At 41.8% G+C, this 17,777-nt stretch overlaps 1 protein-coding gene and 1 non-coding gene across 2 annotated transcripts; both read left to right on the forward strand.

The window, feature by feature from the left end:
• The first annotated feature begins 1,799 nt into the window (after positions 1-1,799).
• Positions 1,800-1,918, forward strand: LOC145403491 (5S ribosomal RNA). The gene has a single exon (XR_013898010.1). It is a non-coding gene; the product is annotated as a 5S ribosomal RNA (ribosomal RNA).
• A 10,385-nt stretch (positions 1,919-12,303) lies between these two features.
• Positions 12,304-13,331, forward strand: LOC145403182 (pro-resilin-like). The gene is made up of 3 exons (XM_080274998.1): positions 12,304-12,315; positions 12,642-12,716; positions 13,020-13,331. Exons 1-3 carry the CDS (start codon positions 12,304-12,306, stop codon positions 13,329-13,331), a joined length of 399 nt encoding a protein of 132 aa, XP_080131124.1.
• The last annotated feature ends 4,446 nt before the right edge of the window (positions 13,332-17,777 follow it).

Below are 17,777 nucleotides of genomic sequence, written 5' to 3' on the forward strand. Positions count from 1 at the left end.
TTCGACGGATATACCGAAGCTCTCTGCATTTCAGTAAGCTGGGGGTCATAGTGAAATATAAGAAGTAGATAATTCCACCTCTGGCCAGTTATTTAAGCGTACAGTTGTATATACCGAGTAAGGAGTAGACTGTCGAACAGGGTGGTACTCCCAAGGTGCATAGAAAGCCGACAACAGGGAGAGCAGGAGCTCCCGTTACATCAGCCCTCGGGACTAGTTTCTGGTCATTCCCCTTTGCTGAACTTATTCAGTGTTTCAGTAACACAGAGACTAAGCCAGCATTCTCTTCAATAAAAGTTCCTCTAACTGTCAACACCAAACTACATGCACATTACACACTACACTTCCCATTAAAAAAAAAAAAAAAAAAAAAAAAAAAAAACGGCATCTCAACGCCAAGTTTCGGAGTTCCCAGAAGAGGGGTGCCCCATAAAATCCCCCACAGTCAGCCCCTCTCCCGGTGACGACCAAGCGAGATGCCTGGAACCACTGTCTGACTCACTTCTTCAATTCTGCAACATTAACGGCCTTTCCTCTAGCTTTTTCTCTGATGAACACTACCTTTCCTCCTCTAACCCTCACCTTCACTTCCTCACAGAGACTCAACTGTCTGAAGCGACTGATAGCAAACTTTTCTCTGTATCCCCCTACTTTATACTCACTTAAAAGCCGAAGGTGGCTATTGTGTATATGGTCACAACCACTTATCTTGCTTTTATGTTCCTGAACTTGAACCTTCTGAATCCTCTACTCTCTGGCTTCGGCTGTCCTGTCCTTCTCTGACTAAATATACAGTATTTGTTCTCTTAACTTAATCCCCAATTCTACTTCTAAAAAATTCTTTGACTATCTTACTTTTACGAAAGGAACACATCCTATCAATTTCTTCTTTCTCTGAAATCTCCATTCTAGGTGATTTCAATTTCCACCACCACCTTTGGCTCTCTTCTCCTTTCACTGATCCACCTGATGACCAAACACTTTTTCTATCCTTAATGACCTAGAGTAGTTTGTACAACACCCTACCCTTGACCGTCGTGAGTGTGTTCCAACATACTGTACTTGACCTATTCCATACGATTAATCCTTCTGCTTATGCTGTTAATCTTTTCTCTCCGTCGGATTCCTCCGATCACAAATTTATCACCTTAACGTGTCCTATCTCTCCAGTAAGGCCTGTGAACTCTCCCAAGAGGCTGCAGCTTTGGCACTTTGGAGCTGCAGATTGGGAGGCCGTCAAGCAGTACTTCTTTGATTTTCCCGGGAATGATTATTGCTTCCATGACTAAGAGCCATCTGAGTGTGCCTCAGGCATTACAGAGATTATTTTCTGTCATGGAAGCCTACATTCCTTTCATTTATCTGGTGATTAATGCAAAAGAGCTTGATTTGATCACGTTTGTTCTAATGCTGTTCACAAAAAAAAGAGGGCCTTCAAATGGTACCAAAGCCAAGCCACCCTTGATTCTTATCTCGTTTATGTTTCTGCCCGGAATCGTGCTAAGTTTGCCCTTCGCTCTGCTAAAACTGATTTCATTAATACTAAATATACTAAACTCTCCGACTCAAATTCGTTCTGCTTCTTCTACCACCTTGCCAAAAACTTTTCTAACAACTTTACTTCATCATTCTTCCCTCCCCTTTTCCACTCTGATCACTCTGTAGTTTTTTCTTCTACCGATAAAGCAGAACTCTTCGCTCAGACTTCCTCCTCCAATTCCACCTTAGACATTTCAGTGCTGCTCCTTCATCACTTTCCCCGTGCGACTTCTTCATGGTTGACATTAAAATTTCTTCAACTTAACGGCCATGCCACGTTGAGTACACCGCTTCCCATCCGATCAGCGAAGTTAAGCAACGTTGGGTCTGGTTAGTACTTGGATGGGTGACCGCCTGGGAACACCAGATGCTGTTGGCATCCCTACGTCAAGTGGGGTTGGTGGAGGATTAGTGCCCCTCCCTGCAAAACAATTAACTCTAAGCCCTTGGCCACCCCATTTGGGATACATGGCGTCTGGCAATGGATGGATGGATGTGTTTTCTGCCATCACTGGCTTCAGTCCTAACAAGGCGTATGGGTCTGATGGGGTCCCTCCTGTTGTCCTCAAAGAATGTGCTTCTGTGACAACACCAGTTTTAGGAAAACTCTTTTGCCTTTGCCAGTCAACTTGTACTTTCCCTTCTTGCAGGAAGCTTGCTCTCATTCAGCCTGTCCCAAAGAATAGTGACCATTCCCAGCCCTCTAATTATCGTCCAGTTGCATTAGCATCCAGTATTTCTAAAGTTTTTGAGTTGATTCTTAACAAAAAAATAATTAAGCACCTTTGCATAAGCTTATTTCCAATCGTCAGGGACTTTCCATTGGCAATCTTCGCACCTTCCTTTCAGACTCCTAGTCATCCTCCTTTCGGGACTTTGACGAAAGCTTTGCCATTGCACTGGACATATCAAAGGCTTACTGTCGAGTCTGACATAAATCTTTATTTTCCAAACTGCCCTCTTAAGATTTCTCTCCTACTATCTGTGCCTTCATCTATAACTTCCTTTCCGGTCGTCCTAGAGCTGGTGTTGTAGACGACCACCGTCCTTCTCCTGGGGCTGTCTATAGTGGTGTTCCTCAGAGGTGTGTCTTGTCACCAGCTCTCATTTCCTTCTTTTCACCAATGACCTTCTAAGCGGTACATCTAACCCTATCCACTTATACGCTGATTATTCCACCCTTCAGGGTGCGGCCACACTTGCTCGAAACATGTGATCGACGAGATGAAACGAAACAGAGGGTTTGAGCTGCTGTAGTATACGAGTCTGAAAGTTGGACGGACCCCTGAGCCTCGTTTCCTCATGGCGATCACATGTTCTGGGGCAAGTGTGTCCGGGCCTTCACTGTTCCAATTGCTTCTCACAGCATCCGTCCCAGCAGTTACTTCGACAAACAAGGAATCAGGCTATGGCACACTTACTGTCTGACTTGCCTGATATCTCTGATTGGGTTAAAAGTAATCTTGTTGTTTTTAACGCATCTAAAACTCGGTTCTTACATCTTTCGACCCGTCAAAATCTACCACAGCAATATCATCTAATTTTCATCAATCCCCAAGTCAGTCCTGCATCATCTTTGAATACACTCGGAGTTTCAGTCTCTCGGGATTCATCTTGGAAAGACAATTTTTCCTCTCTTGTCAAATCTTCTAAGAGATTAGGTGTGCTAAGTCGACTCCATGCTTTCTTTACCCCTGCATAGGTGTTGACTTTATACACAGATTTTATTCCCTTCTGTTTAGAGTGGGGAGGCTCCCCACATACGACTCTTCTCAACAAGGTGGAGTCAGAGGCTTTTCGTCTTATTAACTTTCCTCCTCTTATTGTCTCCCTTCAACCTCTTTTTCTTCGCTGCACTGTTGCATCTTTATCTCTTTCCTATTGCTACTTGAATGGTCACTGCTCCTCTGAACTGTCTGCTTACATCCCTCCACCATTATAATGGGCGTGTAGCACCCGTCAAGCAGCAAACTCTCATCCCTTTTCTGTCCAGCTCTCTAATGCATGAGTTAACCGTAACTCTCAGTCTTTCATGTATGCAACGGTCAGCTTTGGAACTGTTTTCCTCTGTCTGTATTTCCTGCTGCATATGACCTCCAGTCTTTTAAACGCAGTGTGTTTAGGCATTTCGAAATGGAAAGGTCTTGAATTTGGCTGTCCACTGTGTTGTTTTTGTTTTTCTTTGGAAATAATAATTTACGGTCTTCTAGCCTCTGATTTCTTCTTCTTTGCATAAAAAAAAAAAAAATACAAAAGACTTTAACTCTGCCGGCGATTCTAGGTCATCTATATTTTTGGCACTGTGGCCTCTCAAGTGTCGTGACTCTGCAGGCACACCCCTATATTCCAGGGGAAAAAAATCTTCCTTTGCAAATAGGTTCCTAATACATCATACAGCACACTTCAGTTTAACAAGACTGTAATAGAAAATTTTCGTGATCAGCGTTTCATTCAGCACCTCATCATAAATCAACGTAACGATAATGCTGTGGTGTGTATAATAAGCACTGGAAACTAGCAAAGTGATTATTCTAACGCCCTTGTCAGGGTTAAAGATCAAGCCTTATAAACATACAAATATTGGGATCCTGCATACTTCTGTGTTCATTAGGCCTAATCATCATTGCGTTTGCTCAGAAGTCAGTAAGCTGTACCCTTGTTGAGACCATCCTGCATTCCCTCAGAAATACTGAAAATCTTTAAACTGCTCCCTCCTCTGTGGACGAACTTTGAGATCCCTGCATATCCCTTATTGTGAAGAAATAAAGGACATGGCAGTCTGTGTTTGAAAAGAATCAGGTCAGTTACATTACGTAAAGGCTACGGTAAGTCCGGTGGGTTAAGTCGGGGTGGCCTATCTTTATCGTTCTTGAGATTCGTGGACGAAACGCTAAATCCGCGAATCTCCGAAACTTTTTAGATAAACCACTCAAACCTAACCTAACGAAACCATCTTACTATGGATTACTGTAACTGATTTTACCCTTTTGAGATCGGTATTCAACGCCATGTGAATTTCCTCACGTTATGGAAGAGCCGGGGACGGACAACGGAGACATCCCAACACGTAATGCAGTGGTTCTTGACTTTTTCTCTTGTTCGCATCCCCATGAAAGGCATAGAGAGTACTCGCACTCCTACCCTTACTTCCTGAAGGAACAGTATCAATCTCATGGGTATCCAGTAACAGATCCATCAAGGCTTTAAATATTTTTTACAGTTTGACATAATTGACAAATAAATAATTCGTTACAATGATTCATTCATTTATTCATTACATGGTGTGCTTTGCAAAATAATGATTGCCGTGCAAACTCAGTGACTTTGTTGCTGCTGCTGCTTATTCTCTGTCATGCCACTGAACTTTGACTTCTTGGTGCTGAACTTTGATTTGCATGTCGTGCTGAGCATCCAGCATATTTCTGAGCATAGTTTTGATGTGAAGCCGGCACGGAAGCGAGTTTCACGAAGATATGTGGCCACGGGTGGCACCAGCACCGTGTGAGCCCAAAAGTGCAACGGATGGCCCTAGTAACCTCCATTCGGCTTGCATGATTGTTTCTCAAATCAATGAGATCTTCCTTGATGTTTTTTCCATCATCAATATCTTTCAAATTCATCTGGAAAAGTTGCCTGGTCCAGTTATCAGAGGCTTGCAGCTCTCCACGCAAAAAGTAGCCACTGAATGAAGTTTGCAGCATCTGCAGATGCTCAGCAATATTTGAAACAATGTAAGGAAGCATCTGTCGTGACTATTTCTACCAAGAGATGGAAAGTTTACTGAGCTTCGTTCCGTACGCGTGTAAAGCATAAAGCAATTTTTTTCTTTGAATGCAGCCTGTTTTCCATTTGCAGTTGCAATGGTAAGTCCCTTTTCCTGCAGATATCTATTGAGCTCATTGAGTGCTGTGAATATACTGTATAATTCAAATATGCAAGCATCTGATCAGACTCTGGGGCATAAGAATTATTCTTCCAAGTCTTGTCTCTGTCCACGGAGAAATTGCTGAATTTCATCTTACAGTTCAAACACGGGATAGCACAGGCTCCGCGACAGCCACCTCACTTCAGTGTGGTACAAAAGCGCAGTGTGTTTAACAGCTGATGATTCAAAGCACGACCACAAATCATGTACACAGGTTTCACACAAACATCGAGAACTTTCCTCAGGCTTAGAGGCAATGATCTTGCCGCAAGCGTGCGCCGGTGAAGAAAACAGTTTGTGATCTAGTCAGCAATTTCTTTTGTCATAAATGCAGCGAACTCTGAACGGTTGCCCAGCATGTCTGGTTCCCGATCAGTACATATCGAACCAATCATGCTTGAGGTGTAGTTGGTATTTTATGAAGGATTCCTTTATCATATTTAACACATTTATGGCTAATGCAGTTGTCTTCACTGACTGATAGAAGAAAAAAAAATCTTTCTTTTCTTTGTCCTTTACGTAGCCTACCACTACCAGTAACTAACAACATACTGGCACATCTGTTGATTCATCCACCTGTCAGCTGATCTTTGGTGAACAAGCCGCAGTATTAGCGACAGCCTGCTCCAGAATATCCTGACTCATTTCGATATTTCGGTTATGGATCACATCATTTGATAAAGGCACTTGCTTGATTTTTTTCCTTGTCATCATACCATGAACACTCTTCTCCGTTTCAGGGGCACACGGCTTGATCGGCTCCTCGTCAGTTGCACGGGCTTTCATTGACTAGGCATTATGATATGCAACTTGATAAGGCGCAAGCTGCAAGGGCTTTTTTTCGGTGAAAATCCGTATGTCGGCAATGTGCCGGCACGGTTAGGTCTGGCTTGTTTGACCTTTAATGTTGTGATGTTGTTCCCTGCATCCATGCTGCAGTTCTTGTTCTGGAAATATTCATTGAACTTTGATGGCTTCAAATTCCCAGTCGAGAACATGATACTACACGGGATATACTGTGAATGTTGTGTACCATCGTTCTCCGTAACTCACGTGAAGCCATATTGAACACAGTCATCATTCAACTTTCGTTTTTTCTACATGATGAAGACAAATACGGAAAAATTAAATAACTAAAAAATAAAAATTTAATAATCGTCAACAAATGAATAATAAATTAATGCATAAATGATATGTTTCTCTGAAGACACGATGTGATGGACTAACGAACATATTGCATTCGCTTGTGAGCACTGATAAGTGACATGGTCAAACAAGATTGCATATTACCCACGAGAGATCTCACTCCGGCGCACAACACTCCCAGCAGCAGGGCTACCCTCGCCACACTCCGGAAACATTGGTAATGGTTCCGCTATAGCTCCTTTTGTTTATATTTATGTACCAGAGAGCCATACCCCCCGCAGTAACTATACTGTAGCACCAACAAGCGCATTCTCGTAATCGCCTGCTGGCGTCTGCTGTACCTCAGTCAATATAGCGCTCCACAAAACGAAATATCATCACCATTACAAGTTTAATTCACTCTCATCTTAAATGTCAGGACCATCTTAAATGCCTAGCCCCGGGCCTCTACGCTCCTCGTGGGGCAAAGTAGAAGTGGATGATGGATGGATGGATGGACAAGTTGAATCCTATAATAGTATAGAGAGAGAGAGAGAGAGAGAGAGAGAGAGAGAGAGAGAGAGAGAGAGAGAGAGAGAGAGAGGGAGGGAGAAAAAAATAGATAGATAGATATATACAGATACATACATACATACATACACAGGTAGATAGGCAGAAGTAGATCTAGATCTAGATATAAACATATAGTGCCCATCATATTAAAATTAGGTCTCTGGACATAAAATTCTTTGTTATGGTGAACCACATCACAAACGTTATAAATGATAAAACCCCACTTTATTATCTACGCCCAAAGGACGCACCACTTTTGAGGACAGCATCCTTGTACCCCTAACAGACCTATCTCGCACCCTCAAGGGTTGCCAGCACTCCCAGTTAAGAATCACTGGCATAAAACCGTCATCTTGCTGGATCCCGCTGCTCTGGTAGCCGCCTCCAAAAGTGACGAGTTCTTAGTGTTCGGTGAAACACAAGTGAGTATATATTTGCAATTTATGCCTTGCTGTTTTCAACAATGGGCCTTTGTCATACAGTATTTTTAAAATGTATCTTGACTTACCAACAGTACCGACATACATAAGTAAAATACGTAGAATCATATGCGCCAAGTAAGTGACTTGTAGCGTAATGTCAAAAGCGATAGAACACTCTCCCAGAGTCGCAAAGCATAAACACCCCCTTAGGCTTCTCATTACGCTTAGTTTTTCTTCCGTCTGCATCATTTAACCTGACGTTAGCAACTGATCAGTAACCTCAACACAAGTACCCTGCCATGGACAATCTTATCTCTAAGATGAATGTAACGATGCTCCAGTGAGGAAACACAGATCTATTTTTAAACTTAAAAAAAAATAAATAAATAAATAATGCGGGTAATGCTACCCTAAAATAAAACTGGTAAGTTACTTACCTCTATCATTCTTGTGATGGTGCACTGGTGAACTGACAACTGGAAGAAACAAAGATCGATGCATGGAATAATAAGACTGTCGGTAAAACGCTTTTTCTTTGTGCCCTTTCATCCAACACTATAATATTATTTAGAATCTGAAGCTGATTTCTGCTCCCGCAAGATCGTGTTCCTTCCATCTATTATTACCTTCATATATATATATCAGACGAAAACTTAAGTTTTCTGCTGTGTCCTTCACCCATCTCCCCTTCTCCTCTACCTCCCACCGCATTATTCTCTCTGTCTGCCCCACTATGACTTCCCCCTTGCAGCCATGTTCAAAATGTCACGGCAATTTAGGTCAAATTTGGTCTATTGCGGTTATTTTTGTTTCTCAAAAAGAAAAGGAAATTTTATCATGTGTCATTTAAATATTTTTCTCAGATTTAGTCTCAGTGAGGCCTGCTTCCCCGTATATATAGAAATTAAATAAGACCCCTGCAAATACTTCCATGTCGTCCCAGGCTCATTTGTTTCATTCATGTGAAATAAAACTGATCCATATCAAGGCTGTGAAGCTAAGGAAAAAATCAGCTGTATTCAGTAACGGATCCTGACGGGTCACTAAGGGTGTTCATCTACCCTACCCCCCCTTTTTTTTTTCTTTTTACCTGTACTATATTTTTCTCCAGCACATCAGAAGAAACAGTGGTCGTCAGAGGAATTCCACCACACAGGTACAGACAGCTGTTAATGAGCAGGCTGTAAATAATAGTTGAAAGTAACACACGTTTTTAGTTCCTTCTTGCATGACTCTTACGCTTTTCATAACATTATATAATCTATGGTCTAGAAAAATTAGTTTCCCTTCCCCCACTTTTAGTAATTCTTGGAACGGCCATTGGTATTGAGGCAATGGATCCAGCAACTATATATATATATATATATATATATATATATATATATATATATATATATATATATATATATATATATATATATATATATATTCTCGCGAATCCATAACAGAAGTATGCATGTTAAGGGATATGTTGGAAATATGAAAGGGGATTGGAATGGCTTGAGTGAGCAAAGGAGAGTGGGCAGAAAGAAACAGTATAAAATCAGGTAGTAGAGCAGAGTAGGAAGCGGGAACAAGGCATTTAAGACTGCAAGTAAAGATTTATCTTGGAGTGACAAAGAGGAGAGAGGGAAATTAACTAGGGCAGACAGATAAGGCAGACAAAGCGTGAAGTTATTGGTTGTGCTGGTAGTGAATGGTGGTATATGTCGTGTAATGTGTAAATGGATGAATTCTCCCGGACACATAATGGGATGGCATACTGGCAGAATGTGTTGGTAGGATAGGTAGGGTTAAGAGGACGACTGGGTGTAGGATGACTATGACAACGTGAACGTTTACGTAGCAGATTTGTCAAGAAAATTCGATATAAAAGTGCAGAAAAAGAGTGTCATGGGCAGGGCATTGGATTCGGGAGCACAGTGAGGGACTACACTCATATAATTGGTATTGTCGGGTGCTGTAGGCGAAGTGAAAGTCCAAGGAAGTTTTTCTTGAACCCACAAAAAACGAAAAAGAAGAACTAAAAGGTATATATGTTTTGATTTTCAATACCTTACGTTTTGCGACGTACATACAATCCTCACTGTACCCCGCTGCAACTTCTGAAAATAAAAATATTACTGAACGCCGTTGTAAAGGTACCAACCATGGTTTTGTACCATTTGGTTTATTATACCACTAACATAATAATATCACAACTTTATTGTACCACAAGCTTTATTGTATCACGAACCTTGCTGTACCTCTAGCTTTATCGTAATACTTGCTTACTTGTTCCACCTGAAGTATATATATACAAGAGCCGCGTTGTTTGTTTGTCCTTCAATCATGCCCAAACCAAGGGCCAGAGACCCCCAGACCCATATATATTCTGAATCAGGGTGACCCAAGGATGGTTTTAGGGGGGTCAAAATTCAGATCTGGGTCATTTGAGGTCACCGGTAGCCTGTTCGCCTTTTTTACCCTGGCAACGTCGGGTACCCCTGCAGCCCAATTTTTGGCTTGGAGACTCACATAACCTCTAGTTCGGACATAGGCTCTGTGAGGTTGACCTCCGAGGTCACTGGTGGTCAACGGTAATACACGCTCGAACGACTGGACCCAGCAGCCCAATTTTTGGCATGGATACTCACATGGCCTCTGTTCGGACATATGCTATGTGAGATTGACCTCTGAGGTTATTTCAGGTCATCGGTCGGTCGGAGGTCATTTCAGGTCACTGGTTATAGTAAACATGTGCACACGAATACTGTGCGTTAGTCTGCGAAATTTGAAATAAAAAAATCCTGGACCTCATATAACCCCTCTTCATAAGCGTAAGAGGTACGTGGTATTTCTGGAGTAGAAGGAAAGATCGAACTAGAACAAATAGGATTAGAGTGTTCACCTTATGGCCCGGGCAACTCTGGGTATCTCTGCTTGTTAGCTTTTAAAACTGTACCATTATCTTTACTGTACCAAGAGCTTTTGCTGAAATTTAGTGTACCTCATACTTTATTTGACTACCTGCTTTTGCTCAGTTCTCATTATTGTATCCCTCGCTTTATTGAGCTCCAGTCTCTGGCCTGCTTTAATATTTCCCAAGTGGTGATTGGGTCATCCAGGACAGGTAGTGAGAAACAGGTTGCTAAATGTACGAGGTCAATTCTCACCGACTCTGGGCGTGAAAGGGTGCAAGGTTGACCTCCCTGTGCCATTTTATCCTGTTCTGTATTTGTACGTCGTCACCATTTCACTGATCTCTATCTCATATCCCCAGGGTCGTTCAGAAAAGATAGTTCTATTCTCTTAACCATACCCGTTAATATTGCAATCCTGATGGAGTACGGACTCAAAAAATTGAATTTCATTAGTGTTTTTAGCCTTACTAAGCCATGTATACTGTATGATTTGCTTGCCTTGAACGAGCACATAGCATAAACACCAGAGCGACTCCGGCATAAAATGATATCTACCTATAGAGCTGGCAAAAGACACTCTGACCGATATACACACGCAAACACACCCAGACGCTCACACAAACATCCCCCCCCCCCCAGCACACATGCACACTGCATACACCCACCATAACTGGAGCCTAAGACAATCAGGTCGGTAAAGCGGGCACAGACCAGTCCCCCTGACCTAGGTTCAATCCCGTCCAGGAATATTTAAGAAGGTGCAGTAGTATGTCCCTTCATGAGGGTACTAACATGTGGCACCCTGTCGAGGTTCCCATGATAATGTATACAGCCACTCCCATTCACACTCACAGCCAGTGCAACACAAATTTTACATTCACTTCTCACCCTACCTCGAAAGCTGTTCATACCTTTACCTGTGTTTAAAGCAATGGGTGTGGGTAGGTCGATTCCCCAGCGGTAGAAATTAGTGTGCCTTGGCCCCTCGTAAAACACTTCACCATATATAGCAGAGTTGGCCGCCAGCGTCAAGTGTATGCAAACCGTCCGCTGTAGTGCTTGCCAGTATGCCAGACACGCTTCTTCGAAAAAGGCTGACAGTCGTTTTCAAATGGAAGAGATTTTTGACTGTCTGTGATGTCATGGTAAGGTCATAAACTATTGCTCTTTTGTTTATATCAAAATTTATCATAGTAGCAACGTAGAATGTTAACAAATAGGAATGCAATTGCTTCTTGTTCAAAATGTTCCAGTGAAAATGAGCGTGTGTGTAAGTGTGTGTGTGTGTGTGTGTGTGTGTGTGTGTGTGTGTGTGTGTGTGTGTGTGTGTGTACTTTGTTTTAACCACCTGTTTCATAATTGCTCTATCAATCTTCACATCTACACTGAAATGTGGAATGGAGAAGTAACGGAGAATACTTCAAGTGAGCGTTGAAAACGATGTATCAGAAGTCATCACTTAACTAACAAAAAATGTGAAAAACGATACCTGTGACCACTGCACAAATCGCTCGCCAGATTACAATGAGCTTTCTGTGTCAGACTCTTAAGATGGTCAAAGTTTATGCAACCCCATAATTTACTAAGTATCGCTGTATCAAAGTTTAGTGCTCAAGAATTCCCTCAGTTCTGTCGCCTTGCTCTAAATAATCTGGGTCAACGGTAAAGGATATCACGTAGATGGAGGTGAGAGAGTGGGAGGAGGAGGAGAAGGAGAAGAGGAAATAGTTGGTGAAGGTGAGAGAGGATGTGGATATATATATAAGGCCGCAAGCGAGATACCCGTTAGTTACATCCCATCAACCTGCAAGCAACAATGAACACCAAGGTAAATCCTGAGTGAAGTCTTGGATAAATATAAAGTAGAATGGAGCTGCTTTTGTAACAGTCTGAAACCGTGTTGAACATACCAGCGGAAATTATGTCCATTAGGAATGAATGGGCTAGTGAACTAAACATAGGAATTCTGTAGAAATAAATAGCAAGCACTTCAAAACTACCGAGGAAAAATACATAGCCTTCTTATTCTAACCAAGCAAGCAGTATTAAATAATCTTTATGCAGTTAAACATTACGGAACAAGCCAACTCACTTCCATGACTTTGGCAGGACAACGATGCTTTTAAAGTCAGCTTCTTTTCCTTCCTTCTTCAGATCCTCATCCTACTGGGCCTGGCAGCTCTCGCCACTGCTGACAGCGGCGAGTTCCGTGGCTACGGTGACTCCCAGGTATACATATAATGTTTCTCATTTGACTAATTTGGGGGAAACTGTGACTTCCTTTTCCCTGTTTAGATGGTGATAAATTTCGCAGTTTGTATTACTTAAGTGATTCTGAGCATTTGTACAAATCCTTCAGTACTATATCTGTTTCATTCTGGATACCCTCAAACTTCTGATTGTACCAAAAAAGGAGCTCTCGAAGTGAAGGGGCTACTGATTATCATCTAAATTAAATATTTTTGCTGGTTTATTTCTGTTAATCAGCAATTACTGTGTGTTGAATAGTAACTTTGCTTCTGTTTCTCCCAGCAGTCTTTTGAGTCCTATGAGTCCGACGATGCCAAGTACAACTTCAACTGGGCAGTGAAGGACGACGACTCCGGCAACGACTTCGGTCACCAGGAGGGCCGTGATGGCGACAACACCCAGGGGTCGTACTACGTGCACCTGCCCGATGGTCGCCTGCAACAGGTCGCTTACCAAGTGGTCGGTGACGATGGCTACATCGCTGACGTCCAGTACGAGGGTGAGGCTCGTTACCCGGACTCCTTCGAGTCCCGTGAGTCTCCTCGCTACACTCCTCCCCGCCCTGCTTATTACGACTCCAACGAGTCCAAGTAAATGGCGTTAATTCCAAAGATCGAAATGAACCAAACGAAAAAGTCTTTAGAACCAAACAGACACATCCCAACACGGCAGTCTGTCATGCTGACTTAGCTGCCCGCAAGGACTACATAATTATTTATTATCTTATTCTGGCACTATTTATTAAATTATATAATTTATTTAATTTACGTGTTTCTTATCTCCTTTCCTGTTTTTTTACGAATTGTGCTTATCTTATTAATTGTAGGTTACATTATTATTACACTATTAGAACCTACGACTTATGCAGTCACATCCTGTCTTTAATGATCTATGCTTCTCTTTAAAAACTCAAGTGCATTTGTACGCCACAACAGCAAAATATTTCTTTAAGAAGTTTTGGGATACCCACTTAAAACAATGGTAGAAACAAAATGCAGAAGACCGAGCTCAAGTACTGATTCGTAATTTTCTTTCATGAAGTATATTGTCCACCGTCATGTGAGAAACTTTGCTTCGGTATTTGTTTTTTCGTCTTTTGGTTGTTAGTTGGCTTGTCATTTCTTTATCATGCATTAGATGTGAAAAAAAGAAAGAAGATCGGATACAGTCTGAAAGCTTGAAAAGATGTAGGTGCACAATGAACATGAAATTACCTGGTTTCTGGATTCTTTTTGTCTTTCTCTCTCTCTCTCTCTCTCTCTCTCTCTCTCTCTCTCTCTCTCTCTCTCTCTCTCTCTCTCTCTCTCTCTCTCTCTCTCTCTCTCTCTCTCTCTCTGTATAAACTGAACTGTATCATATAACAGAACTCACCTTTTCATGTGGTTCATTTGTAAAGTAACACATGCAAAATCTAAGTGAAATATATTGTTTTTCAGGGGTTGCTCAGAGACCCCAATGTTTTACACAATGTGTATATTAAACTGTAAAATACACTGCTTGCCTCAAATCCATTTCATCATTTTCTAATGTCTGCAGAGCCGTCCTTAGACATGTGGAAATGGAAAAGTGAAAGTTCTGCTGGGTTGTATGTGAATGTGTGTGTGTGTGTGTGTGTGTGTGTGTGTGTGTGTGTGTGTGTGTGTGTGTGTGTGTGTGTGTGTGTGTGTGTGTGTGTGTGTGTGTGTGTGTGTGTTTTACATGATTTCATCGGACCATAGTTGGAGACCTTCTGTTTCAGGGTCTGCAACGCATGTTGTATAACCCTGTAAGTCCAAAGTTGGCGTAAATTGCAAAAAATCTCAAAGATTTAAACACTGGGGCACTTGGATTGATCTTGATCTACCAGTGCAGCGAATGCAGCTTCAAGCGGATGTTCCAGAATGTGATGGAGGGATGCAAAGTAAATGAAATCTCGCCCAGTGTCCTGTACAGTGTGAATATACGCACCACCACGAATTCCTGTGTTGACATCTGTTGTATCAAAACGCAAAGCATTGACTCAGTCTCGCGTACCCCAGTCATTCAACGTTTCATTAATGATCTTTGATGCTCTAGGCGCTTTAGAATTTGTCAGATTTGATATGCAAGAAGTTTTCACTCTCTGTCCCCAGAATCAGGAACCGACTAGAGGTCAACTTTTTCCCTGTCAGTCAAAATCCATCAATAGTATTTCATACTGGTGCAGGACTACGTGGGATCTGTATGGTAAATAAAGCCTTGATCTCTTCAGCACGTGCTTCCCTGCACTGAAGTCGACCTTTACGAATCTTGCTTGGATTAAGACACAGCTCATCCACTTCCTGCCTCATCTGAGGAGTAAAAGGAATAAAAATATGACATGTTAACCTGTAACTTGTTTGTGTACGATCTAGAAGTACTGAAACATCAGAACTTATTTCAGTTTTACCCCAGTGCTTTTCTTTCGTTGATGCTTTTGCTGGCTTGTGCTCAAGACATGGCTTTGGCTTTTCACTTTCACTAGAAAAAAGATAATGGGGATTGTAAAGTTGCAGTACCAGATCTGAGCGTTATTTCTTATTCTTCTCTTTCACGCATTTCTGCCTCAGTGTCTGTTTGCTTCTGCTTCCAGGCTGCATTTTGACAGCCTTTTTACCCAAGGCTCCTGTCATCCCATTACGACCTGTCTCTCTTTGAACAAGCAAGAACTCTTTGTCTTCAGGAATATTGATAAGTGAAAGTGCATCCCTATGAGCATTGTCAAATAGTTCATGGAAGCTCGCCTTGATGTAAGTTTGGTTTTCGCAACTTTATCTCACTCATCCTTGAGATGTTTTTTCGAAGACCTTGTCATTATGCAGAGACGAAGGAATTTCCAGACATCTGGTTCGTGCTGAGTCGGGAAATTTTCATCGTATATGTCCTTCGCTGTCATGAATGTGATGAAGACGCACTCAGTCAGGGTCTTTTTATTTATTTTTAATTTTTTTCCAATGAAGATTATAGATGTGGTTGAGCACCTCTCCTCTAGATTGTGCCTGGGAAGGGAGGGGCTGGGTAATCCAACGAGCCAAATCTACCTCTTAGAAGGAGATCTAGTGGTTACTGATGTACACTCTGAGCCTCAAATCCTGAAAGGAAACTCAAAGACAATTATAAACTGTTCTCCTTCAATACTGAAAAAGTCAAAACAAACAGGAAAGACTGAGATATGAAAAAGCATAGATACAGTTGGTCAGTGCATCATTATAAGAAGGGCGCTACACGTTCAGGGCTAAATTTGCACGATATTAAAGCAACCTCCAAAAATTATTTAATTATCATGAAAATTTGTATGCAGTAGTTTTTCCTTAAGTATTACAAAACTGTAGGTTCTGCAATTATCATAGTAAATGATCTTGAAACCAGTGCCTCTGACAGAAGACAAAGGCGAGCCATCTACAGCAAGGGAACCATTCATCTCGAAGAAGCTGGGATCCTGGCCATAGAAGAGAGCAGACAACGGAGGCACAACCAAAAAAGTGTTATTCCAACAAACCAGGACTTGACATGCTGACTGTATTGAAAAATTTGAGGATCCAGAATTGGTATGCACAGTCACACATGTCGGCACAAAAGACAATGAAAAACACACCGTACTTGTGGGCATAGTAGGCGTCGTTCTCCGTTGCATAAGGACAGCATCAACTATGTGTGTGTGTGTGTGTGTGTGTGTGTGTGTGTGAGTGTGACTTTCCTGAGCCTTCATGCTACTGCTGAGACATACTACACTGAGTAGGTGGGTAGGCATGTCCGCTGGCAGGTGAGTGGATAGGTGAAAATATGTGCGTTGAGGAACTGATCTGTGGAGTAAATAGGTCCATGTTTGGGAATGGGCGATGTGGGAAAATTGGTCCAAGCTGCAACAATGGTCCAGTGTGGGAAAAAAGTGTGTGTAGGGGGAGTATGGAAGAAGAATAGGTCCATGAGGAAATAGTTTAGTTGTAGAAGATATGCAGGTTAAATACATGGGGGGAAGAAGGTCCATGGGGGAAATTAGGACCATAGGAAAGATTGGTCCATGAAGGAAACAGGTCCACTGGGGATTTGGTCAGTGATGAGGAAACTGGTTCATGGTGGAAAAAATAATATGTGGGTCGGGGATTGCGGGTATAATCGGGGACAGGACTAAGTGAAAGTTCAGTTCAGATCAGTTCCTTTCAGATTTTTTCATGTAATTCCAGGCTCATGGCGTTCGTTCACGTAATATTTAGATGATTTTATGTCATGACTGTCATTATTGATGGTGATAGGTATGAGAAGAGACAATTTTAATTCCTGAGGTTATGGGTAATTGTAGTTCCCTAGCGGCTGAGAACTGGACCTATTTTGAAGCTCAGAATTGGTCAGTGGTGTAAAAACGAAAGCAGTCGAGAAGACTATGGGCCATGATATCTAATTGCCTCTGTCCTAGCCAAATTATTCAGACTATGCATACGTACTTCTTTATTCCCAAATTCATGGAAAGAAGCCAATATCCACCCAGTTCCGAAGAAAGGAAGTTCGTCTGACCCCTCCAATTACAGACCAATAGCTGTCACATCTTCTCTTGGTAAGGTATTTGAAACTTTAATTAATAAGCACATTGTTAAACATCTTGAATCCAACAACTTAATTAGTGATAGAAAATACGGTTTTCGCCACGAAAGATCCATCATTGACATACTCAATCTCTTAACTCATACCATCCATCAATCAATTGACCTACATGGAGAAACTCATGCAGTAGCTCTTGATATCTCTAAAGCTTTTGACAGAGTATGGCACCGTTCCCTGCTGTCCAAACTCCCTTGCTATGGACTAACGTCTTTTGTTCCTTTGATTCCTTCTTATCTTAATGACAGGAAAATAAGAGTAAAAGTAGATGATGTATATTCGAATTTCCACTCAATTAACGCCGGCGTGCCGCAGGGATTAGTTCTGGCGCCAACCCTATTTCTGGTTCATATTAATGATCTCTTATCTGTCACTCACAATCCCGTTCACTCATATGCAGATGACTCAACACTACATAGTTCATTCACACTCAGACATCCATTTACA

The sequence above is a fragment of the Coenobita brevimanus genome, chromosome 60, assembly GCF_032717465.1.
Source record: "Coenobita brevimanus isolate Jiangsu-jjx chromosome 60, ASM3271746v2, whole genome shotgun sequence".
Lineage (NCBI taxonomy): Eukaryota > Metazoa > Arthropoda > Malacostraca > Decapoda > Coenobitidae > Coenobita > Coenobita brevimanus.

Coding starts and splice junctions, on each gene's coding strand:
- LOC145403182 (XM_080274998.1), top strand. Junction 12,717..13,019: donor GTGGCTACGGTGACTCCCAG/GTATACATATAA, acceptor TGTTTCTCCCAG/CAGTCTTTTGAGTCCTATGA.